Raw genomic sequence first — 23,184 nt, 5'->3', positions numbered from 1 at the left:
AAAAAAAAAAGAACATGACATCTTGAAATATTAACAAAAAAGACTTGCGTGCTCACAAATCATTTCAAGTGATTTTTTTTTTTTCTGGATGACAGATCTCCACCAAGACCAAATCGTCCCTCAAAAAAAAAATAGCCTTTTACTCAATATATTTGTCAGCCATCTGATGAAATGTCAAACGGAACAAAAAGTCGGTTCGTCTTGACCTTAATTTTATTGTTCTTCACAAACTAACAAACAAATAAATTCAAGCGTATTTGATTTTGTGTTAGATCAGCACCAAAGTGTACACTCACTTTCATTGCTCCCAACCTCCTAGCATTATCTTTTTAATGTGTGTGTGATTTAATTTTTAAAAAAAGTGCCTTGTCCCAAGATCTCCACAACAGCACAAAGTCTCGTATAGTAATTAGTAGTTTCTGCATTATTTCGCTAACAAACAAACAAACTAGAATGGCATTAAGTGGAGCGCATACCATAGTCAAGGCCAAACAATCCAAATTTAGTTCAGCATAACAAAGCTGAATTCAACATGAATATTCAGGCGTTATTCACCGCTGAATACAGGCAAATGCAGGAATGGTAAAATCAACAAACGCATTCGAGCGAAGCGGTGAGACGGAAGGGAATTCAACCGAACATTCCCCAACATCTCCAAAATGAACTCAAAAGTTAGACTTAAGATAGAAAAAAAAAAAAAAAAAAAAGATTCCTAGTGTGCACCGACGGCGTTAGAAGCGCTTCTCCGCGTTTCGTAAAAAAGTTGCTCGACAAGGAGCGTCGCAAAGAAGGAAAGTCAGCATGCCGCCGTCCTTCCTATGAAAGGTGTGAACCCTCTGGTGATGCTGGAGAAATGTGATTATACTCTGACAGGCCCAGTGGAGTTTTGTCATGTCAGGCTGGTAGGGAGGAAGAGAAGAGAAGGACATGACAATGTGGAGAGACACATTTACTAATGAGTTGCTCACCGGGTCTCCGGGGGGGAATGACTTTGTTGCCTCTTGTAGGCAAGCAGCTGTCCTTGTGCGCTTTTAGGATGGGAACGACGCGCGCGTGTGTGTGTGCAGTACTCACGAAAAGTTCCGGATATTCAGCTTTTGGGTGAAATTTTACTTCCTTTCCGAGGTGAACTTGACCTTCTCTAAACGTTTTGCAGGATGTCCTCAGAGGGAAGTGGCCACTGAGCTTAGCTTGAGTGTCATCAGCCGGTTGCAAGAGAGAGATACAGGGAAACCGGAAGTGGCATAGAAAGACACAGAAGTGGACGTCCTTGGAAATGTGTTGGTCAATTGATGGGTCGCACAAATTCGCGTATTCACGGGTACACATTTATGGGGGGTTTTCTGAACCTATCCTCCGCTTAAGTCACCTTTTCACGGTTTTTGTGCACAGTCCAAAGCAATAAAATGATTGCTTTGCCACTTTTTACTCATTAAAACCATTAAACCAACATTAACACGTTACAAAATAAGACAAATAAGATGACGTTCACACCCCCCCAAAAAATGTGTGAAATGTTTTCCTCTCTCTTGTAAAATATGATATATAAAACTGCCAAATGTCTGTAATTCACATCTTTATTGTTATAATCATCAAGGGAGACAAAAATAAGTTCATTTATTCATTGTATTTTTTTTTTTAATTATTTGGTCAATTCATCGGTTATCAGGCTAAAAATTATCCATATCAGTCTGGCCGTAGTTTTTATAATTCTTTTTGTTATTATGAACAATGAATGATTTTCATTTATGTGAAGGTGCGGGCCAAATTTTTCAAAATACTACAATTTTCCTAGGAAATCACAATTGTCCCATCACTGGTGAACAATTTTTAGAACGGCGTAGTCATGTGGTCCTTGGGGCCACCGCGTTGGTGACCCGTGCTCTCGTGCCTTTTAGTTTCACCCCGAAATTTCACCCGAGAGCCGACTATCCCCAGTTTTTTGCGAGTAGTGTACCGAGGCCTTCCCTCGACAAAGCGAGCGCCCTGTTAACCTGTGTTGTATCTGGCAGGCCGCCGTCACCACCATCACCACCATCACCACCATCACCACCACACCCTCTCACTCCCCACGCCGGCCCTACCCGAGGCCGCCGAGGGCCCCCTGGGGCGGGGCCGCATGGTGGAGCGCAAGGATCCCCCTATGAGCTCAGACACAGGGGAGGAGCCCTACATGGCCGTACCATCTCAGACTCAGCCCGAAGCCGATGGTAAGCCTTGGAACGCAACAGATGCTCTTGGGCCGCTTGTCACCTGTGGCAGGGGGCGGGGGGGGGGACTGGGGTGGGGGGGAGCGGGCGGGGGGCTCGTGTAATTGAGATTTACGGCTGCGTGGCTGCTTCCAGCTGACGAGGTGTACAGATCGCTTTCTCTCTAGCTGACAAATTACTTCTCCCTTAAAAAAAAAAAAAAAAAGCAAGACAAACACACATTCGGCGCTCATTTGGATGCACACACACAGACAGTCACGCATACGCCCCGTGGGATCAGATTTATCATCCCTTAGTGCCCCACAAGAGACGTAATATCCAGGCCATTACGCTGCCGATGTATTTATTTCCTGCCCAAGATGGCCGGAGCGTCGTCTGTGTCCTACAGTGACATGACATTGGACGCCTTATCCACCCGCCTTAACAAGCCATCTGACGCTGCGTCGCCTCAAGGGCGGCTCGCTCGATGGTTGGCAGACAGTCAGTGAGAGGATGAGGAAAAGCCTCAGTGAGGTTGATCTGTGTTTGACTTTAGTAAGGTTGTTACAGTTAACAAAAACGAATCAAATAACAACATTGAAAAAATATTTTCGTTGACAAAACACAAATGAGGTGCTTTAAAAAGAACTACTAAAACTGAAATTATACTTGACGCTTATCAAACTATCTATATTATCATTAAAATGTCCTTTGTTTTCATATTTGTCAATTGATTTCATCTATGAGCTTTCGGGGTTTATTTTATATTTATTTTTGTTATATTTTGGTGTCACTGTTCAGCCGTACAGAAGAAGGAAGGTTTTGGGATTTGTAGTTTATTTTACTATTCAACACAATATTTACTAACCATTATTTTGCACTTGACAAATATATCCGTATATTTAAAAAAATAATTAATAAAACTAATACTAAAACTAATAAAATCTAAACCCAAAGGAAGTATTTTTAAAATATTAAAAACTAGTAAAAAGAAACAAACCTGCTCGAAAAATGAATTAAAACTAACCGAGTTTAAAGGAAAAAGTCCGAAAAAAAAAAAAAAAAAACCTCTAATGAAAAATCCAAAATGATTATAACACTGGTCCTCCACACTCCAGAAAGTGTTCTGCAGATGCCTGAAAAATGAGGAAAAATACAATAAATTGAAAACAATATAAAAACAAGAACAAGGATTTAAATAGCATGGTTTCATTCAATTAAATGACATTATATCCTCTCACATTACAAAACCATGCACGGTAGGTTAATTGAAGACTCTTAAATTGGCCTTGAAAATTGGTGTGAAAGTGAGTGTGATTGGCCAAATCATTTCAAATACGACTTATGTTGGCGGGCGACTAGTCCAAGGAGAAACGTTCCTCCTTCCCAAAGTCAGCTGGGATAGGCTGCAGCTCACCCATGACCATAGTGAGGAAAAATGGCAGAGAAAACGCATGGATGGATAATAATCCTCAATCTGAACCTAAAAGGGTAAATATGGACCCTCATAAGGCACTTGTAGGAACACACGATGAATAATATTTGTCCTTCCAAGCGTCATCCGGTTCTTCACCCAATCGAAAAATAGATACGGGTTCACCTACAAATATGTATTGGTGGAGCAGAGCGGTCGCAGGATGTCAGCTGGAAGCGGCGAGCGGACCCCGGACAGCATGCGTTCAGCCAGCATCGCATTGTTGTTACCTGAGCAGGTGTATCGATGGAGCTGTGCTTTTAAGAGGCACGCGCAAAATGAGGTAAACGGTTGGGGAAAAAAAACGTATGGCTTTTTAAAAAAATTATTATTATTATATAGGGATGCTCCAGTCAAGCCTTCTCAGGTAACAACACCCAGTTTTCACCTTTCCAACAAGCTTCCTGCTGTTACGTTTTGTATGATTTATTTTTTAATTCTTATTTGATATGGCACTCTTTTTTTGCTCCGTTTTATCCCAGCTCTTGAATATTTTCTTCCTCCGTTAGGCTCAGCTGCAGTGATCTTTGTTTGAGTTGCTTCTCTGCGAGCAATGCTGGATATGTTTGCATGGCTTCAAAGTCACATCTTTTGTTGCTGTTAGTTTTCCCGCTATTTATACGTATTTGACTTTTTTCCAGCTTTGATGGTATTACGCACAGTTTTGCCTCAGTGCAGCTTAACGCGTCTCAGCATGGCAAATGGAGCGCCGCAGTCAACAGCGTTCATTTCCCGCCCTGCCCATCCTGTCTTCTCTCCTTTCCTGTTGCCCTTCAGCAAACAGCTGTACTGTGAAAAACTTCAGCCAACAATCTCCAAAAACTCCTTTCGAGACGAGAAATCAAACTTTTCAAAGTGCTTGAAAAAAGAGATATCAACCAGGCTGCTGCGGGAGGAAAAAGGAAAGAAAATTACCACTCCCTGGCCACTGTATTAGGTACACCTGCACAACTTGAGAGATCTGAGATTTAACGCAAAAGATGAATTATAATGCTCAGACACTTTTGTACCCATGTAGGTGACTCAATATATGGCAGTAGAATCATGTAATTTCCAGATGTGGGCGTTTTACGAAATCTGGCCGGTCCGGCATTCATCATCCGTCAGCAGCCAGGGTACCCGTCCGTCATTCGTCAGTCCGGCGTTTTTCGTGACAAAGTGAATTATAATCGTCAGTCAGTCCGTCATATAAGTACCGTCACCGACGGACGCGGTTAGTGACGATTACACTGACGGATGAAAAACCACTTCCGTCATTCATCGGCCTGTCATTATAAAAGGTGTCCCGTCGTTCGTCATTCGTCAGTGACAGCCAATCAGTAAAATAATGAGCCAAGTATGAATAATAGCGCTTGGCCTCATTTGGGTCACAAATAAGATGGAGCGGGGTACACCCAGCATTGGTTCGCCAGCCTATCGCAGGGCACTTAGGAAGGCTCCAGCCCGGATTCGAACCCCAACCTCAGAACCATGAGTGGGATGTGCTACTCACTCACGAGGCCATCTAGTCATCTAGTCCACATATATATATGTATATTAGGGTATGTCAAAAGATTAATCGCAATTAATGGCAAATACAGACTTTTACATCGTTTTACTTAAAAAGCTACTTGACGGCTCATTGGAGAAATCCAAAATAATTTGCATATCTTGCACAGCCAAATTCAAATACCATATTTGTTGTACATCTTTGGTGTATCGTTCAACTCTTGTATTTTACAGCAAAAGAATCGTATTCAAGGATCAAAGACAGCTATTAGAACAGTCTTTGAATTGAAATATACTTTTTTCCACATTAATTCCTCGATTTTATTCAAGTAAATAACGGTTCAAAGCTTTGTAAATAATGTAGTAGAAAAATGCGATTAATCGTGATTAATCTTTTGACAGCACTAATATATATATATATATATATATATATATATATATATATATATATATATATATACATATATATGATACAAATGGCATGTTCTAAAGTAAAGTACTGCAATGTGCTACAATCATTTTAAAAGATGCAAATAGATGCACCACATTTTCCTTCTGGATCAATAAACTTTCTAGCAATTTGCCATGTTTATTATTGTGGTGGTAATTTGCTGAGGTGTATGTGTGTGAATTGTAATGAATCTCATTACATTGTGCAAGAGCAGCATATTCGGCGTTTGAATATCGGCTCTGTTAAGATCACTCGACCTTAAATATCAATGTGGAATAGACCGCACTTTAGGATTTACAGCTACAACAAATATCGTTTGTGTCTGCCTCACCGTTGTCAGGCTTTGGGTTCGAATCTGTGAGGCCTTTCACGCTCGCCCCGTCCTTCCGTACTGTGGCTTCTTCCCACGTTCCAAAAACACGCATTTTAGCTTCATTGAAGACTCTAAATTGATTACAGTTCTGAATGCGACTGGCTGTTTGTCTATATGTGCCCCGTGGTTGGCTGGCAAGCAGTCCAGGGTGTAGTATCCCCCCCCTTCCGCCCCCCCAAAGTCAGCTGTGATCGGCTCCAGATCGCCGCCACCCAAATGAGAGCAAGCGCTGTGGAAAAAGGATGGATGGATGCAAATGTCTCCCTAATGTTGCGGCATATGAGTGCATAATACTCTAAATGTAAAAAGTTTTCCAGTCAAATGTATCAGTTCCTATCAGGAGCCGTTCTCAAGATAATTTGGAGCTTTAAAAGAAATTAATCCCCCAACTCCTTTTTCCATTTGCAGCAGAGACGTTGCAGGATCTTATCTCCTAATGAATATTATTATTAGGCCAAAGCCTCCACAGTAATTAAACAAGCGCCGCAAAGTGAGGAGTATTAACGAGCCGGCGGCGTCTTTATCTGCCGCTTCAGTCGAGGGGGCCTTGCTGTCTCTAGGTGGCTTTTTTTTTTTTTTCACAGTACATTTGCACTTTGTCTTTCTGTCTGTCTGTCTGTCTGTCACATCAAGTCCCGATGACCCTCGTGCCTCAAACCACGCCCACCCGCTCTGAACACCTCACCATCTCCTGCCACTGTGACCCCTCCCAACATCCAACAGGGATGGCATGTTCCAAGGCTGTACCTTTTTTTATAAATGATTCCTCAACCAATTTATGGATAACCCCCACCCCGCCCCCGTCCTCATTCATTCCTGCTCCCCCCCCCCCCCCCCGGTAGACTGTCTCCTCTCCAACAAGACTCATATCTCTTCTCTTGTCTAAATGAATCCCCCCCCTTTTTGGCTCTCTTCCCCCTTTTCTGTCGTCTCTCTTCCTGTCAGCCTCCCTCCCCCCTCCCCGTCCGCCTTCCCCGGCCCGACCTGTAGCCGCCGCTGTGTTGCTCCAATTTATGGCTTCATTACAGCAGCTATCCACGGGAGACGGACGAGGGTGAAAGAGGGAGGCGGCTAGACGACAGGGGCAGGAGACATGGGAAATAAGAGAGTGCAGGAAAAGCAACATGCATGATAAGGATTTATTCAACAAGAAGGACAATCATGCAGAGGCGAGAGGTAATGCAAACAGAGGAAAATCAACAAATGAGAAGCAACCAGAGGAAATTGAGGTCCGCAAAGGTAGCGCAGCACTCGGAAAGGAAAGAGTTGTCCACGCTTTCTTTGTAAGAGTGAGTCGAGGCCACGAGATTTGTCTGCAACTGTCTGAGAAAAGTTTGACGATAGCGAAAATGAGAATGATGGTGAAAGCAATAATAATAACAACAGTAACAATAATAATCATCATAACTAGCCAATAGAAACCCATTGCGTTTACAGACACAGTGGTGAATTTGTTCCGTGACAATTTGTGTCTCAAAACATTTCCTCACATTTTAAATAAGTTCTCCCTATTGAAATGAATGAAAATGCCATTAATCCATTCCAACTGCCAACCCCCCAAAAATGTGTTTTTGATGAGGAAAATAGCACTCTATAATACTTTATAAAAGAATACATTAATGGCATCATTGAACAGAATGTCATATCATGATGAATTCTTCGCGGCTCCTCCTGGTGTGTGCGACTTGGTCACCGGGCAACAGGATACAGTAAAACAGTCGTGCTGACAACTGAAGAACTTCCACTCAACTACTGTAAGTGGCTCAGTAATTTGCCAATTTTTTTTGCAGAGGATAAAGAATATATGCCTGTGAGTAATGTTATATTTTCTGTTGTCATCTGTTGCTGCACTGCCTACAACAACACCATCATCAAAATGACTCATACGGACAGTATTTAAAATTCATCTACAGCCTTGTTTTCATGTCACACACTGTACATAACCACAACACGGCATTTTTCTAATACTGCTCAGCCATTAGACCAACGATCGAGTCTAGGGCTGCTCGATTAAGCGATTTTGAACCGTAACCGAATTTTCTGGATGAAACGATGTTAAAAACGTTCAAATCGGCAAGTTCGATTTTGTTATTTTTGGTGCATCTAAGCCACCGTAGTTTCCTCTGCATTTCCGCTTCCTCCCACGAACGCGCAGTCCGGACAAACTACAACAACAACATCCACGGCTACCGGCGATTTGCTCAGGCAAGTGAGCATTTAGTTAATAAATCAGGCAAATATAGATCTGTAGTGTAGTGTGTGGCCCGCATGTACTATACAACCCGTGAGCAAGTAACTCAACATCTGAAAGTCGTCCCTTTCTTTTCTCCTCTCCAACGGACCTCTGGTCCAGCCGGACTATGCATCCGTACTTGCTGATGCACTGTTTAGTTTACAGACTTGACTGTCTACCTTCTCTCATGTTGATGAGTTCGTTTTTGATGATATATGCACTTTCTTCTTTCATTATTGGTTTAATTAAGAACAGATCTGAAATCTATTGTGTAAGTAAAGTGCTGTTAATCCCAATGGATTGTTCTGTGCGTATTAAATTAAATCAACTGGCATTTTGAGTTCAAAGAAAGAACAATTAAGATGAAATAAAAGACATTCAAAATACTTCATTTTTCATTCTTTTTTTTATTTTACAAAGAAATCGTAATCGTAAAAATCGTGTTTGAGAGAAAATAATCTGGATTTTCTTGTTAGGCAAAATCAAACAGCCCTAATAGAGTCATTCATTAAAACATCACGACTTGACATTAGATGCAGCCTGCTGGCAGCTGTTGGTCGGAGTACGACCTTGCTCGCATTGAGATGTGATGGCTTATTTATTTTTTCACTTATGCCAAAGCCGAGCAAGAGAACATTTCGACATCGCTGCTGCGGATGTCAATCTTGAAGGTTAGAAGCCAGCTATGACCCCGAATGCTGGCAGACCTTCTTATGATGCACTCTTACTCCAGACTGCTTGCTTTAACCATCAGCAAACCACAGATTCTTTCATAATGGATCAATAGATTCTAAGAAAGAATCCATTTTAAACAAATCGAAATGTCGTTCAAGTCTATTTCAACAATAGACGAAGTAGAGCGCATTTGCAGTGGTTAAAAAAATAGTGGTTCTTCTTGCAAGTGGATTTTAGGAATAAATACACTAAATCAAAGAATAATCATTTGAAATATGAATATCCTGGCAACAATATTAAAAAGGAAAGAAAAAGCCATCAAAATTCCAGAGATACTTTATATTCAAACAAGTTCACTAAGCTTCACAAATGCTCAAGACACAATTTCTTTTCTGCCTTCCTCTTAAAATTGTTTTGTGCCATGTCCAAATCGGCTTTCCAGTTGGTCTCTTTTTTTTTTTCTTTTCAATTAAATGTCCTCAAAAATGCACACCGCACTCTTGTTTGACTAGGTTTTTAGCATATTCAAACACACAAAATGCCTTTTCAGTCCTTGCACGTGTCATCTTCACCTGGTAGAAAAAGAAAAAGTCAAGTTAAAAAAGATTATTAAATGAACTAACTTTAACATCAACCTCGATTTATGTGTCAGTGATTCTCAAATTGAAAAAAAAAGTGAGCACTCTCACAGAGGAGCTGCTGTTGGCCACAGCTCACGCTCTGACACTCACGCGCCACCAGGTCCCACCTCTGTACACGGACACCACAATATTTACAATATTTTCTCTACATTTTATGCTTTGATATGTAAAAAGTATTTTTTTAAATGTCTTTTTGTCTTTTTTTTTTCAAATATGTTTAAAGCATGTGGGAGGGGTAATGAAAAATAGGGTCAACTGCGTTCTCTCTATAATGCGGCTTTTAACCTAATGCGAGTGTCTGGAACATATTCTGTGCAGTAAAAGTCACTGTACGTATGTTTTCAAATGCTATTTTCAAACAATCGTCTTTCTTGTTTTTTGAATATGGGTCATCGCGACGTTCGCCACAATAAGAAAAAGAACCGCCGCTGTAGATAGTCCCAATCGATTCATGATTACACACCAATCTTGGCCAGTAGATTTGAAGTGCTCCGTAATGATCAAAAGCTCAGAAAGTGGCGTGTGCGTGTGTGTGTGTGTGTGTGTGTGTGTGTGTGTTTGTGGAGCAGCAGGTGAATAATCGGCGGCTTATTGTGACTCATGGCAAAAACACAAGCTTTGATGTTTCCTCACGTTGCGCACTTCCTCCACTGACGCAAGCAGCAATTTCCTCCCCCCGATTAGCTCATTGTTCTCTTCGCGCTGGCTAATTTTCGCAGCGTGCATTACCGTTCGTATGTTGTGCTTTCGCCTTCTGCCTCAAACACAGCCTTTTTGCTCTCTTTTACTCCTTCATGTCACCATTGTATACTCTTGCTGCCATGTGCACCATCAGGCAGTATCTGTTGAGCATGATGCAGACAAATAGTAGCTACATACTTGGCTACACGTAAAAAGAGGGAAAATCGATTCACTCTTAACATTTCTAAGAAGTTAGTTGTGACTGGATAAATGGACGTACGTGTGCAGCACCATCTGACATCGACAAAGAAAACACTAATATAAAGTGTGGTAATTAGCGCAGGCCGTCAGTGTGAGCAACGTGATGCATGTACGGACATGCATGGGTTCGTGAATTGATGTTACTAGCAGAGCCGCACAATGAAAAGATCGGGCCTTTCATTCTAAGCGTCTCACCAGTGCGCCGTCTTTGATTTTGAGTAATAACACGACTGTAAATGCCCCTTCAATGCGCGCAGAAGCTCTAATTGGGTCATTAAGAAACAATATGTTGTCATTTCAAAGTAAGATACCAACGCGAAAAGCGTTTGAATGGCACACTGGCTTGATGAAGAAGAATAGTGTCTAAGTTGCCATGGCTACGCTACGTAGGCCTAAAATACTGGTCCACTACACAGGACAACAATCAATAATGCACCTTTTATGGTTACAAGTTGTGCCGCGCACAAAATGATCAAACGGCGTACAGTATTTTTTAGCTGCTATAACGCTCGCTAGTTCTGCCACGAAGCTAACTTGCTACGTCTAGCTACCGAGTGGATCTCTAAGTATGCTAACTGACTCGCTGTTTTCATCTTTTGGTAATTATTTTTTAAAAAACATAGAGGGGGGCCAAAAATAGTGCAATTGCTTGGTTAGGTGGCTACATAACAAGCTAACCAAGTTGTTCGGCCCTACAAAAAAAAAAGAAGAAAAAAAACTACACAAGCAAGTTACGTTAGCATGAAGGGTCATTAAAATTCAAGACGTCACTTTCGATGTCAATCCAAATTTGATTGCCGTGTATTCTACTGCATTCTTTTACATTAAGAAAACAAGACCGCAAAAACAGAATTAGAGAATTAGAGAATGAGAATTAGGCTAATAATAATTGAATATTCAGAAAAATAAAGTGAAGTACAAATGTATATTAAAATATATATAAATGAAGTCAATTTAAAAATTATACATGCAAAGTAGAAGTGCAGAATACAGATGCCGCTTATGTACATTTATACAGCCTTTTTTTACTTGTTGCATGTTAACCATTGTCCATTTGTATTTATAGCAATAGCATTAAAAAAACGGATTAAAAATGGATAATCTATGAATTGATGGAAGACTGAACAGACTATACCATATAAAAGACTGTCACGTTAAAGTCATAACTTTTAACTTTTTTTAATAGCCTTTTTTTTTTTTTACCTAACAAATGCACTGTCCATTTTTATCCTTCACAACGACTCACACATGCCAGTTCAAATGTAAGGGAAGCCCTTAAGCAAAAAAAAAAAACAAATACTTTTTTGACACTGTTGCTTTAAATAGCAACATCTGTCAGTATTTCAGTTATAATGGGCATTATTTATTAATTTTTTTATGTAAACTGTTCTTTATTTAGATTGTCAAGCTCCACTCTTGTCAACTGTTGTAAGGCTTGATAAAGATCTGTATTCATTTTTCTTCCCCGGACAATGTCTGAGTTTGTGGTGTTAAGTCAGAGGTTTATTGTCAACCCGCTGTGATGCTTCTCCACCTTTGAGCATTTTCCCATCGTCGACACAAAGACCAGCTCTGTGGCTTTAAGTCAGCCGAAGCTGCGCCTGACGGGGTAAAAATAGCAGCATGAATGTGTGTTTGACACCCGCTAACACGGTTTTACAAGTAGCCACGGCTGTTTTGACTGCAAGGAATATCTGAGGATCTGGAGATATGTGTGGAATGTGGTGATGATGAATCGGGAGGGCGCATGAAATCTAAATCGATCAGAAAAGGCCTGCTGTTGCATTCACCAACAAACTAGATTACCGTATTTTCTGGACGATACCTTTATACAAGCCGCATCAACTCCATTTTTTAAAAAAATTGGATGGATACTGGGAAAACAATATATAAGCCGCACCGGGTTATAAGCCGCACGGATCAATGTTGAAAATGTTAATATTTACTGCATTTACAGATGATTTTAAATCGTAAATGTACATGTATGTATCCGAACAGATTTTTTCCTAACAGTGCCTTTTAACACGGCAGCAACTAGTACAATAACCAGTACTTATCTTCATTTCAATTCCCGCTGCCGCCTCCAACGTCTCACCATAGATTCAGTGATGCTAATTTTGCATGCAGCAGCACGGTTTCCTTCCTGGATAGCAGGATCGATGGCCTTCAGCTTAAAACTTGCATCATACGAACATCTCCGTGTGGGTACCATGATGAAGGGACGAGGATTTGTTACTTGATTACCGTTTGTAATTCGTCGTCCGTGTTTCTGCTAAAGAAAAAGTAGCGTATTCTTTTTTGCATTAATTTTTTTCTTACTTTCGATTCTAATTCCGGTTAGAGCGGCCATAGCGGTGGAAGAAAAATCCACAGAATAGCCGCACCTTTATATAAGCCGGATGGTTCAAAACCTAGGGAAAAAGTAGAGGCTTATAATCCGGAAAATACGGTATAGATCATGACTGAAGAAGGGCATCTATTAATTTTAGATAGATATTTTCAATGTTATGCTAAGTAGGGTAGACACATACCGACAGGCAGGACAAAGCATTTTCCCTCCTTTTCTGTCAAATGAAGGCAAAGCAAAGGTTATTACTACATTGGAAAAAATGGTGTTGAATTTACTCCATTTTATTTCATCAAGTGGCTGCACAAAGTAAAACCACACAATTTTTTTTCTGTGGACTCTTTCTTCTTCTTCTGCAATTTCTGGCATATTAGCTGCCCTGTGGTTGTACGGTAGCACTGTCTCTCAAAGGTCAGTTTTATGACTACGCCAGACTTCTGCTTTAGAGTGAGGAGACTCGTGATTGTCAGTGGAGATATTATGTTATATGTACTCTGTTGTACTGTACAGCTCAGGTACATCACACACCATAAAACCATAATGAACACATGTGGCTTTTTTTCCATGTGTTTCACGTTTTGAAATTCTGTTACCAAAAATCTGTGTGAGTTTCTTTACCCCACTTGAGTTTTGAAAAGTCGTCAGTAAAGAGGCCAGGAACACGAGCCGCATTTAAAACAGCTCCAGTGTCCTCTGTTGTTTCTCTTTGATGACGGGAAACAATTTGTCAAATGAAAGCTGGAGGTCTTCAAACATTTTCCTTCCCAGGAAGTGTGCGAGCGAGTGTCGTGCGATCCATGAAAGTGCACAAGAGAGAATGAAAGGATTTCGTTTTAGATTCCCCCCCCCCCCAAAAAAAAAAGAGTCAGACAGGAAGGTGCATGCGGTGGAGGTTAGACAGGGCATTAACCTTCCCAAGACCACAACAAAGCGCCACAGTCGGACTTCTTCAATTAAACGTTTGACCAGATTGACTCATTGCCCTTTGACCTCCGAAATGCCGAGATTGAACGTTGGTCCCCATGTCGGGAAAAATGGGAACGGGAAATGAACGCATTTACATTTAGCAAACATTTTAGAAACATGAGAGGAAAAGTATTACACATAAAATGTAAAATATGACAAACAAAATAAAAACAACTACATATTCAAAATGACATGAAAACAAATGAAAAGAGTTTTAAGCATTTAAACAAGTGTTTAAAAATTGTAATAAAATGGTTAAAATGGTATAAAATGAAATAACGGATTAAGTATTAAAACATAAAATGACAATTATTTAGATGACAAAAAAATCATAAAAATGTATTGCAAATAAAATGAAAAACGAGTATGAAAATGATATGAATGCAAAGAGTATTTGAAAAAGTATTTAAAATCGAATTTTGAAAAAACTACTGAAATGTATTGAGATAAAAGTATTAAAAAATGAAAAACATTACAAATTACGGTAAATGAAAAAATATGTCATTAAATACCAATAAAATTATTAAGTATTACAAGTAAAAGAAAAAAAACAAAAAAGCATTTAAAATGACACGAAACAAATAGGTACTGTTTAAAATAAATGTACACGTATTTTAAAAGTAAAATAAAAAATGCTATAATGACAAAAAAAATATTAAAACCTGAACCAAAATAAATAAAAAATCATCAATAGTGAAATAAAAACAAATAAAATATATTTAAAAATCTAACGAAACTCAACTCAAAGCGCTTTCACAACAACAATTCAAAACATTGAGAAAGCTACCAAAAAACACATTTCAATTTGTCATCATTGCCCTGAATTTGAATGAGCTACAAAACTGAAAATGATTGGTCAATTGTTTTGTCATTGAGACAATTCAATGGACAAATACGAGTGTCAAATGGTTTTAAAAGTTTTTTAAAAATCAAACAAAATAAAATCCATCTAGAAAAGTCTTCTTTTCACGAAGCCAGGTTCTGATAACACAACTGCTCTGGCAACGCCCGGCTGCCCACCACATAAACAAAGCCCCTCGCAGCTGCCAAACTCCACACAGAATGCTGACTGAAACCACATCGGTTTGAAGTTAGACGCACGACTTCTGCGCATTCTCCGCAAAAGATGACGGCTCGCAAAGTACGCAATTACGAGAACCTGGAAAAAGATCCAAGTCGACAAAACGAAAGCTCGGTACGCAAAGTATCTTCGGCCGTCAGGCGCCGAGATGGGAAGCAGATGTTGGTCGTCGGGGACAACGCTCGGCTTTGTTCTGCACCTTAGATAACGCCGCGCACGCTATCTCCTCAGCCGGGCGGGTCCACGTTTTGTCTGGCAGAGATGTTTAGTTAAGCTCCCGGTGAAGTATGACCGAGCTGCACGTCACCGGCACCCCGTTAAAAAGACAAGTCAAGAATGTGTTTACCCTCGCATCCTCATAGATCTTCCAGTGTAATGCTGGCCAACACTTTATTTCACTTCACAAAGCAGGCTTGGGGTCCCGTTTCTGGACTGGGGGCAGCGAGGGGAGGATTACGCATGTTGGTCAAGCAGAGCCTGGATTTCAGTTCCACGAGAAGAGATTATCTTGCCGTCTGGATGTTTGTGTGGTGTTTTGCTCAAGACACTGGAGATATTCTTCAAATGTGTTTGATGACAAATCCCAGCTACGCCATTTGTCGGGGGCCCTGCTGGGTTCGGTTTCCGAAAGTTCTTCTACAGTGAAATGAAGCATAGTAATGTAGATCAGGCATACGGCCTGCGACAACAGTCTGAGTGCCCCCAAATTTTGGGGGGGAAGTCAGTTTCTTTTTTTTCTTTTTTCTTTTTTTTTTTTTTTTTTTACAAACCCAAAACACTCAATATACATTTCCACTCTAAACACTGGAAAACAAACAGGGAAAAAACTAAATGTGAATTAGTATTGAAAGAGGGGGAAAAAAAAACACAAATATGCAAATTTGTGGGTGCATAACTGCAAATATGCATCAACTGTAGTTTTAAGTTGTAATATAATATATTACAATATATGGCATTATAATATGGCAGACATGGCTTAGTTGCACTTACCTATACTACAATTTGGGTAGGGCTATATTGATATGGTATGCAGGACAAAATTAATAATAAAATAATATAATAATAATAAAATTTTAAGTGAGTTGATTTTTGTGTCGGAACAAAAAAAAGTACAAGATGAACTCTTGCACTGAATGTTGGTTTCTTGTTCAGCAGTTTTGTGCTGTCCTTGAAGGGTCATTTTTATGCAAGAGTGAAAATGACTGGACTGGATTAAAAATTGAGGTTAAATTGTTATTTGCTTCAAACCCTTTGTTATTTGATTAGGATAGTGGAGCTTTTATACATGCCTTGAAAAATGTATTATGAAAAACAAATGATATTAGGAGCGCGTGTTTTGCACATTATTTTGTCCATATTTGTTGTCTGACCTTTAAATTCATTTCTTTCTAATTAAGTTCAGCGTCACAAGATCAGCCTCTCTTTATATTTCTACATGTCACTTTCAAGTACCTTTTTTATCTTGTAAAAGCCATTTTACGATGGAAAGGGACACTCACATAACAGAGTCACGCTATGCTGAAACATTGAGGCAAGCAGTGCACATCGGGAGTGTGTGTGTGTGTGTGTGATAAAACCCACCTGCTTGATGTTGTGTCGGTGCTAAATGACACGTGTGCAGCACAGGTCATGTGTGAATGCACCATAAATGTGAGCGTTGAGGCCTGGTGTGTTTAAGCGGACCGGCTGAATGCAGCGGGAGATGACCTACTGCTGTAGTTTCATTCATAAAGCTAAACTCATATACAGTACATTGCAGATTCACTTTTTTTTTTTTTTAATGATTCCGATGATTATAGCTTACGGGTAACAAAAAGACAAAATTAGAATAATTGCTTAAAGCGGAAGTCAACCCAAACATATTTTTTTTCAAGAATATGTTCCCAGCAGGCCCACTAGTTGAAACACGGCATTCTGTTTGATTTTGCGTTTGTGGAATATAAGTTAAGCAGCAAAATGCACTCGTTTTTGGCCATCTCTGGTTGGTGGCCATTTTGTCTTCTGTCAACTGAAAATGACATCACACCTGCTACCAGTGACCAATCACGGCTCAGATTCAGAAAACAGGTCAGACGTGATTTGTCGTTGTGAGCAGTTGTGATGTCATTTTCAGTCGACAGAAGACAAAATGGCCGCCCCCAGAGATGACTAAAAAGGAGTGCGTTTTGCTGCTTAACTTATATTCTAAAAAATTAGAGTTGGTTTATTGGAAAGCAGAAGAGAAACTTTTCTATCATATACATAAATTAGTGAGTTGCACCTGTATCGACATTTTTTTGTGAATTTAGCAAAATGTTTTTTTTTTTTATTTCTGGTTTCTACATTAACACTGCTAATTTTTATTTAGACTATTCAATGTTAATATAAATTAAGCAATAAAGAGGCAAATTTGGGGGCAATCTAACTTTTATTGAAAACGTATTTGAAAGATGTCTTTGATGTCATTTCAGTGCAAAAGCAGACAACTCAAAAAAAAAATTCCTCTTCAGAAATGCAACAACGAACGCTGCCATGCTAGGCAGTCTGAGTGGTGAACTTTGTCTCAGTGGTGCTTGACCACATTGGTGTTTGAACTCATCATATAACGCATAAGTAAATATAAGTATAAAGCAAAAGTACAGACTCTGTCATGTACTTTTATTTAAAAAAATAAAAACTAAATAGAAATGGAAGAAACATTTTTTGTTTGGTTCAACCAAGAGCTAGCTAGTATTGTGTTTTTTTTCAAACTGGACAGGAATTTTTGAAGTCCAGAAGCTTGGCTAGACTGGCACAGCACATAATGCTGTCAACAGTTTTTTTATCTGCCTTTTAAAAAAAAAAAAGGCCACAAAATTTCAATTGAATTCAATTCAATTCAAAATCTTCACCACGATTGACTTTACCACTCTCTATATACATTGTGTCAGCATCCACGGAGACAGAGGCAAAGGAAGACATAGAAAGTACAGATTAGTAGGAAGTAAAAGTAAACATTTGTCAGAAAAATACTCAAGCACAAACAACTACAGTAACGAAGTATTTGTACTTCATTACTTCCCACCGCTGTGTGTGCGTGCGTCCGTCCATGTGTGCCTGTGTTGACACAACCTTTTGGACGAGTTCCTCTCGTCTTTCCACTGGGCCCTTTTGTGCGTGATGACGCAGCTCGTTGGCTTTGGCGTGCAATCAGCTTTTTTTCTTAATGAATTCTCTCAGATTGATCAGATTGGATGGCAGTTTTATGAAATGTCAGCAATTGGCATCCAAGAAGAAAAAAGGCTTCAGCCTTCTTTATTCCCTTTTTCATTTCGGCAGATGTTTTTTTTTTTTTTGTTTTTTTTTTATTTATTTTTTTATCAGGGATTCTAAATGTGAATCGGGCACAACAAAACGCAGTGAGATTGGATTTGAGGGGGAATATTGAATGTGGCTGCTGAAAGCAATTTGAGAAGGTGTTTACTCATGATAGGATAAAGCATTTTTCATTTTGCATGTTCGTTATGAGACCGGATAATCTTTTTAGTTTTTTAATTCAGTATCATTTTCTGTGCTTTCCTGGGGTTGGTCCAATCATACACATAATGACCCGCGTCCCTTTTTTTTCCTTGGAAAGCTGCAGTTGCCATTTCTTTCAATTTCTTTGATTGACAATGAGGAAAATGAATGCACAAGGAATAAATCACTGTTATATTTTTAGGTCGCACGGGTTGCTGCTTCCATATTTTATTTTATTTTATCTTATAGGCATAAGTAACCAAAAATGCGTCCAAAGGAGACTGACACAACTTTTTTATTCAAACCAACTAGTTGGGTCAAATTAATAATCCACAAAAAGACTTTTTTCTTTTAATTGTACAAAACATCCTAATTTGGAGTTGCTTTGTAGGTTATCAATTTGGGTCCCTTTTTACCCAATTTGGGTTACTTTTGACCCAGCTGTTTTTAATGGGATGGGAATTTTTTTGTAATAGTTATATAATAGTTCAAAACAAAACGTATGTTCAACGTTAGCATTACTAGTTGTTTAGTCTCCTCCTATCCCTGTAGTAGTCATTTATCGATAGCTATGACTTGCTCAAATAAAAGAGCTTCTTTCTGAAGCAAGATGAAGCGCCGCTGACCCTTTCCTGTGCGACTAAACTAGCCTAACCCTAACTCCAAACTGGAATCCAAACCTTCACTGCCATTGACATTGAGACACGTCAATTACATTTTTCATCAGGGAGGGGTGGCCTGGCTCGTTTGTGAATTTCAAGCAACTGTACTGACAAAGGGAGGCCGGTGATGTATCAGGGACTACTGTAGTTTTTGTTTCTTGTATTCCAATTATATTTCAAAGTATGAATATCCTCTGTCTGCAGGCGTGATCCGCGAGAGCTACCAAAAGGGTCGTGACCAGCTGGTTCCCATCACCCTGTTGGCTATCGCCGTCATCCTGGCGTTCGCCATGGGTGCCATCTTTTCCGGCATTATCGTTTACTGCGTTTGCGACCACCGGCGGCGAGACTTGGACCTTCCCGGCCGCAAGGACAAGGACAACCACCACCTCCACTCGCGCCGGGGCTCCATGAACAGCGTGACCAAACTGACGGGTCTGTTCGAGACACAGGCCAAAGATGGCCGACCCGAGGCCATACTCACGCCGTTGATGCACAACGGGCGACTGACGTCCAACGGCAAGATGCTGATCAAAGCCGACCAGCACCACCTAGACCTTACGGCTCTGCCCACGCCTGAGTCCACCCCCATGCAGCCGCGCCGCAAGCCCAGCCGGGGGAGCCGCGAGTGGGAGCGCAACCAGAACCTCATCAACGCTTGCACCAAGGACATGCCGCCCATAGGCTCCCCCGTCATCTCGGACCTGCCGCTGAGGGCGTCCCCGGGACACATCCCCAGCGTGGTGGTGTTGCCTCTGCCGCAGCACCAGCATCAGCTCCCTCCTCACCTGCAGCAGTCCTACCAGCACGAGTACGTCGAGCAGCCGCACCCCAGCGACCTCGGCATGGGCCTCATGGACGACCAGGGCGCCACTCTGGAGTACAAGACGGTCAAGAACCCGCACCACAATCTCACCATGGTGGATCCGGACGGGGCGCTGCCGCCTCGCGTGCCCCAACGAGAGGCTTCGCTCACCGTCCCCCCGGCGGTCCCGCAGATGGGCAAACGGCTGGAGGTGCACTCGTCCGTCTACGGCCTCCGGAAAGGCTCGTCGTCCTCCGCCTCGGGCTCGTCCGGCCTCAAGAAGCACAACACCAACTCGTCCAACTCCTCCCACTTGGCGAGGCACCAGAGCTTCAGCCGCGTGGAGACGCCGCCCCCCGCGCCTCAGCGGGTGGACTCCATACAAATGACAGCACAGGGCGTATCTCTGTCGCGGCAGTCAGCCGTGAGCTCCTACGGTTCGCTGCCCCGTGGGGGCGTCAAGCACCTCAAGCCCGACGTCCCCCCAAAACCGTCCATTGTGTCGCTCTCCACAAAGGTGAAGTCCAGCGACGGCTGCACATAGTCTGATGGAGGCCATTTGGACTACGCGATCAGTTCTTTGTTGGGTGTACAGTACAGTTGGTAATGCAACACCGTTTTTTTTAAGAAGACACTTTCTTTTATACAAACGTGTAAATAACATCCAAGCGGGGGGGACGCTTGCCTTGCTACTGGGACAAAAGAAGACCCCGATGATTTGATCTGTGTAGCATGGAGAAGTGGGGGCTTTCTTGATCTCTACAAGGACAAAAATGGATTCAGGTGGGCAAGGAGGGGCCGGGGGTTGGTTTGGGTGTACAGTACGTTGAGGTCCGGCTGACCCGGAAACTGAAAAGACGAGTCAGCTGCCTGTCGGAATACTGTGAAAAGCCTTCAAGTGTTACCGCAATCAAGTCGCCGCCTGGACCGGAAGAATCCTCCCGTTTCACTGAACAACATTTGACTGTTAATACTAATAGCTTGTTGTATTTATTTTTTATGAAGTGCTTTTGAAGAGAAACAAAAAGACTTTTTAGGCGCAACAAAGAGAGAGGGCAGAGGATCTTTTTAATATGAATTAATCAAGTGTGATTTTAAAAAAAAACAACAACAACACATATTTAAAGTCATTAAACTGGAGCCAGTAGATTTTTTTTTTTATAATGACTTAGGAGAGGATGAGAAGATATTTATTTACAGTGTGCCACAACGGACTTTAACTGTCACATAGCATTCTAATTCAAAAGGAATCTTTCCCCTTTTCACTCCTCCAATCAGCACTGTGTTTTTTTGTTTGTTTTTTGTGTGTGTGTGAGTCAGTAACGTCGCTCCTGATTGGCGTGAGAAAAAAAACAAACAAATCTTTTTTTAAACCCCTCCCCACATGTAAATTTGTGCCTTACACCCTAAAGTAGTGACAATGTTTTCTTCGATAGCTGTTAACTTGTTGTGTTTTTACTTCTTGTGTTTTCTTACATCATGTTGCCCTGATTTGATAAAAATGCAATTAAAGAATGTAGGTGTAATCGTTGTAATTCTGCTCCCCTCCACATGTACACGCACACACGCAACCACACGTTTATGTTGTCGACTGTGCCATGACTGATCTTATCTGTCGTGTGTCCACTGAGACGGTTTTCATTGTTGTCGAGTGTTTTCCCCCCATCTTCGTGTGTTCTACAATTGTACTTTTTCTTGCGGTACGCCATACCACAAAGGAAGGCGGTGGCACGACCGATTGACTGAAACTTTTGCTAGGCGAGTGCGCCGCTAGCGGTTAGCATAGCGTTAGCGACACGAGCTAACCTGGAAGTGACACCGAAAGGTGCTTCTTGCGTCACATTAAACAGGCTGGCTCCTGTGAAGACATGGATGAATAAACATCAACTAATAATAATAAAGCGCCCCATTTTGTAAGGCGAGTTTGTAGTCTCGCGTTAACGAATGTTAACTTTCGTTTCTGAGGACACATCCCCCCGCATTTTAATCAACAAAGCACTCCTTTAGTGTTATATGTGTAGATAGGCGAACGTTTTATGGAACATTTGTTTTTTCATTTCTCAGTGGAGGCAAGCCAACTTTGTCTCAAACCACAGCACACTTGACAAAGACAGGACTTGGGACTAGTAATGATGCATTCAAGGCAGTCAGGAATTTGGATTGAAGCATGGCCCACGTCTGGGCTTAGCTAATCAATGGTTTGTTTGTTTTTGGATCATTTAAAAATGCATTCGACCAACGAACTGAGTTGCGATTGGCTGCTGGGATAAGCTAAGTTCCAGCTCACCTACTGCCCCTAATCAGGACAGTTTGGGGTCTGATCTGAAATGGCCAACATCCCTGTTTTCCTGAATGCAGCATGCAACATCTTTCCAGGTTTCTGTGCAGCCCCCCCTGACACAAACCAAGTCCAAAATGTATAGTGGTCACATGCAGAATGTGACAACAAGACGATATGTTCTAATGTGCACATTCCGTGTAAATGGTTGAATCTCGTTTGAGATCCAATTGGTGCAAATGTGTAAAGCTGCAGTGGCCACTGAGGTTCTCTGGTGTGTGCGTGTGTGCCTTGTCGTCTCTCACCCAACCCCTCGATAACACTCGACGCGTGAAGCGACCAGACGCTGACGTGACCTTTGTAAGCTTGTAAAATATTGTGACGTCACACGTTTTTTGCCCTGTTCTCGCCACCTCCTTAACCTCTGATTCACAGCTTAATGTATGTTGTAAAGGAATTAAAAAAAAAAAAAAAAAACACTTTAATTTAATGCGAAATGTAATTTAAAAAGAGAAAAAAAACAAAACAAAATAAAATTCTTGTCATGAAGTTGTTGTGTCTTTTTCTCTATCCCTGAACAAGATGCTTTTTTTTTGTGCTCATATGTTCACATTTATTTTGTTGAAGATAGCTGGCTTTCTATTGATTGAGAGCTAGTGATGATCTCAAAGTGAGTATTGCAAGTTTGAACCCAGAAAAAGACTTGCCCTTTAACTTACTGTACACTTGCTTTCTTTTCAGATCAGAGGAATCCATGAAAAGAAATACCACTTAAGGATAGAATTTTTTTGGAAGGGGATTTATGCAATGGGAATAATTGGGACAATTGGGCAGCCTTTTGCTTGACAAGCTAAGGATTGAAATCTTGTTCTGAAAGAAGAGTCATCACATTAGAGTTGTAAATTGGAAACATAATTAACGTACGAATTCAGTATGTATCTCATCCAAATTGTAAAATAATACTAAATTTGATTTTTATCATTCAAGTTATTTTACTTCAGTACATAGTTTAATAGATTTATTTCTTTATTGTTTTGTAATCTTTTATCTTATTTTTTTATTGAATCATTTTAGTTACTTTCATAATTTTACAGTTTGTCAA

At 40.8% G+C, this 23,184-nt stretch overlaps 1 protein-coding gene across 4 annotated transcripts in view; it reads left to right on the top strand.

Moving 5' to 3' along the window:
- The window catches only part of sema6a (sema domain, transmembrane domain (TM), and cytoplasmic domain, (semaphorin) 6A), a 138,671-nt gene extending 117,352 nt beyond the window's left edge, over nt 1-21,319 (top strand). For 3 of the 4 annotated variants that reach the window (XM_086030173.1, XM_086030172.1, XM_086030174.1), the window contains 2 exons: nt 2,013-2,210; nt 19,204-21,319. In XM_086030173.1, the coding sequence (XP_085886299.1) occupies nt 2,013-2,210; nt 19,204-20,348 (1,343 nt within the window). In that variant the 3' untranslated portion in view covers nt 20,349-21,319. The remainder of the gene's footprint in view (nt 1-2,012; nt 2,211-19,203) is intronic. The other variant, XM_086030176.1, reaches the window with a different exon arrangement.
- Nucleotides 21,320-23,184: the final 1,865 nt, after the last annotated feature.

The sequence above is a fragment of the Filicampus tigris genome, chromosome 5, assembly GCF_054856515.1.
Source record: "Filicampus tigris isolate MCC_2025a chromosome 5, RoL_Ftig_1.0, whole genome shotgun sequence".
NCBI classification, from domain to species: domain Eukaryota; kingdom Metazoa; phylum Chordata; class Actinopteri; order Syngnathiformes; family Syngnathidae; genus Filicampus; species Filicampus tigris.
The sequence above is the reverse complement of the archived record's forward strand: the minus strand, read 5'-3'. Positions and strand labels throughout refer to the sequence as shown.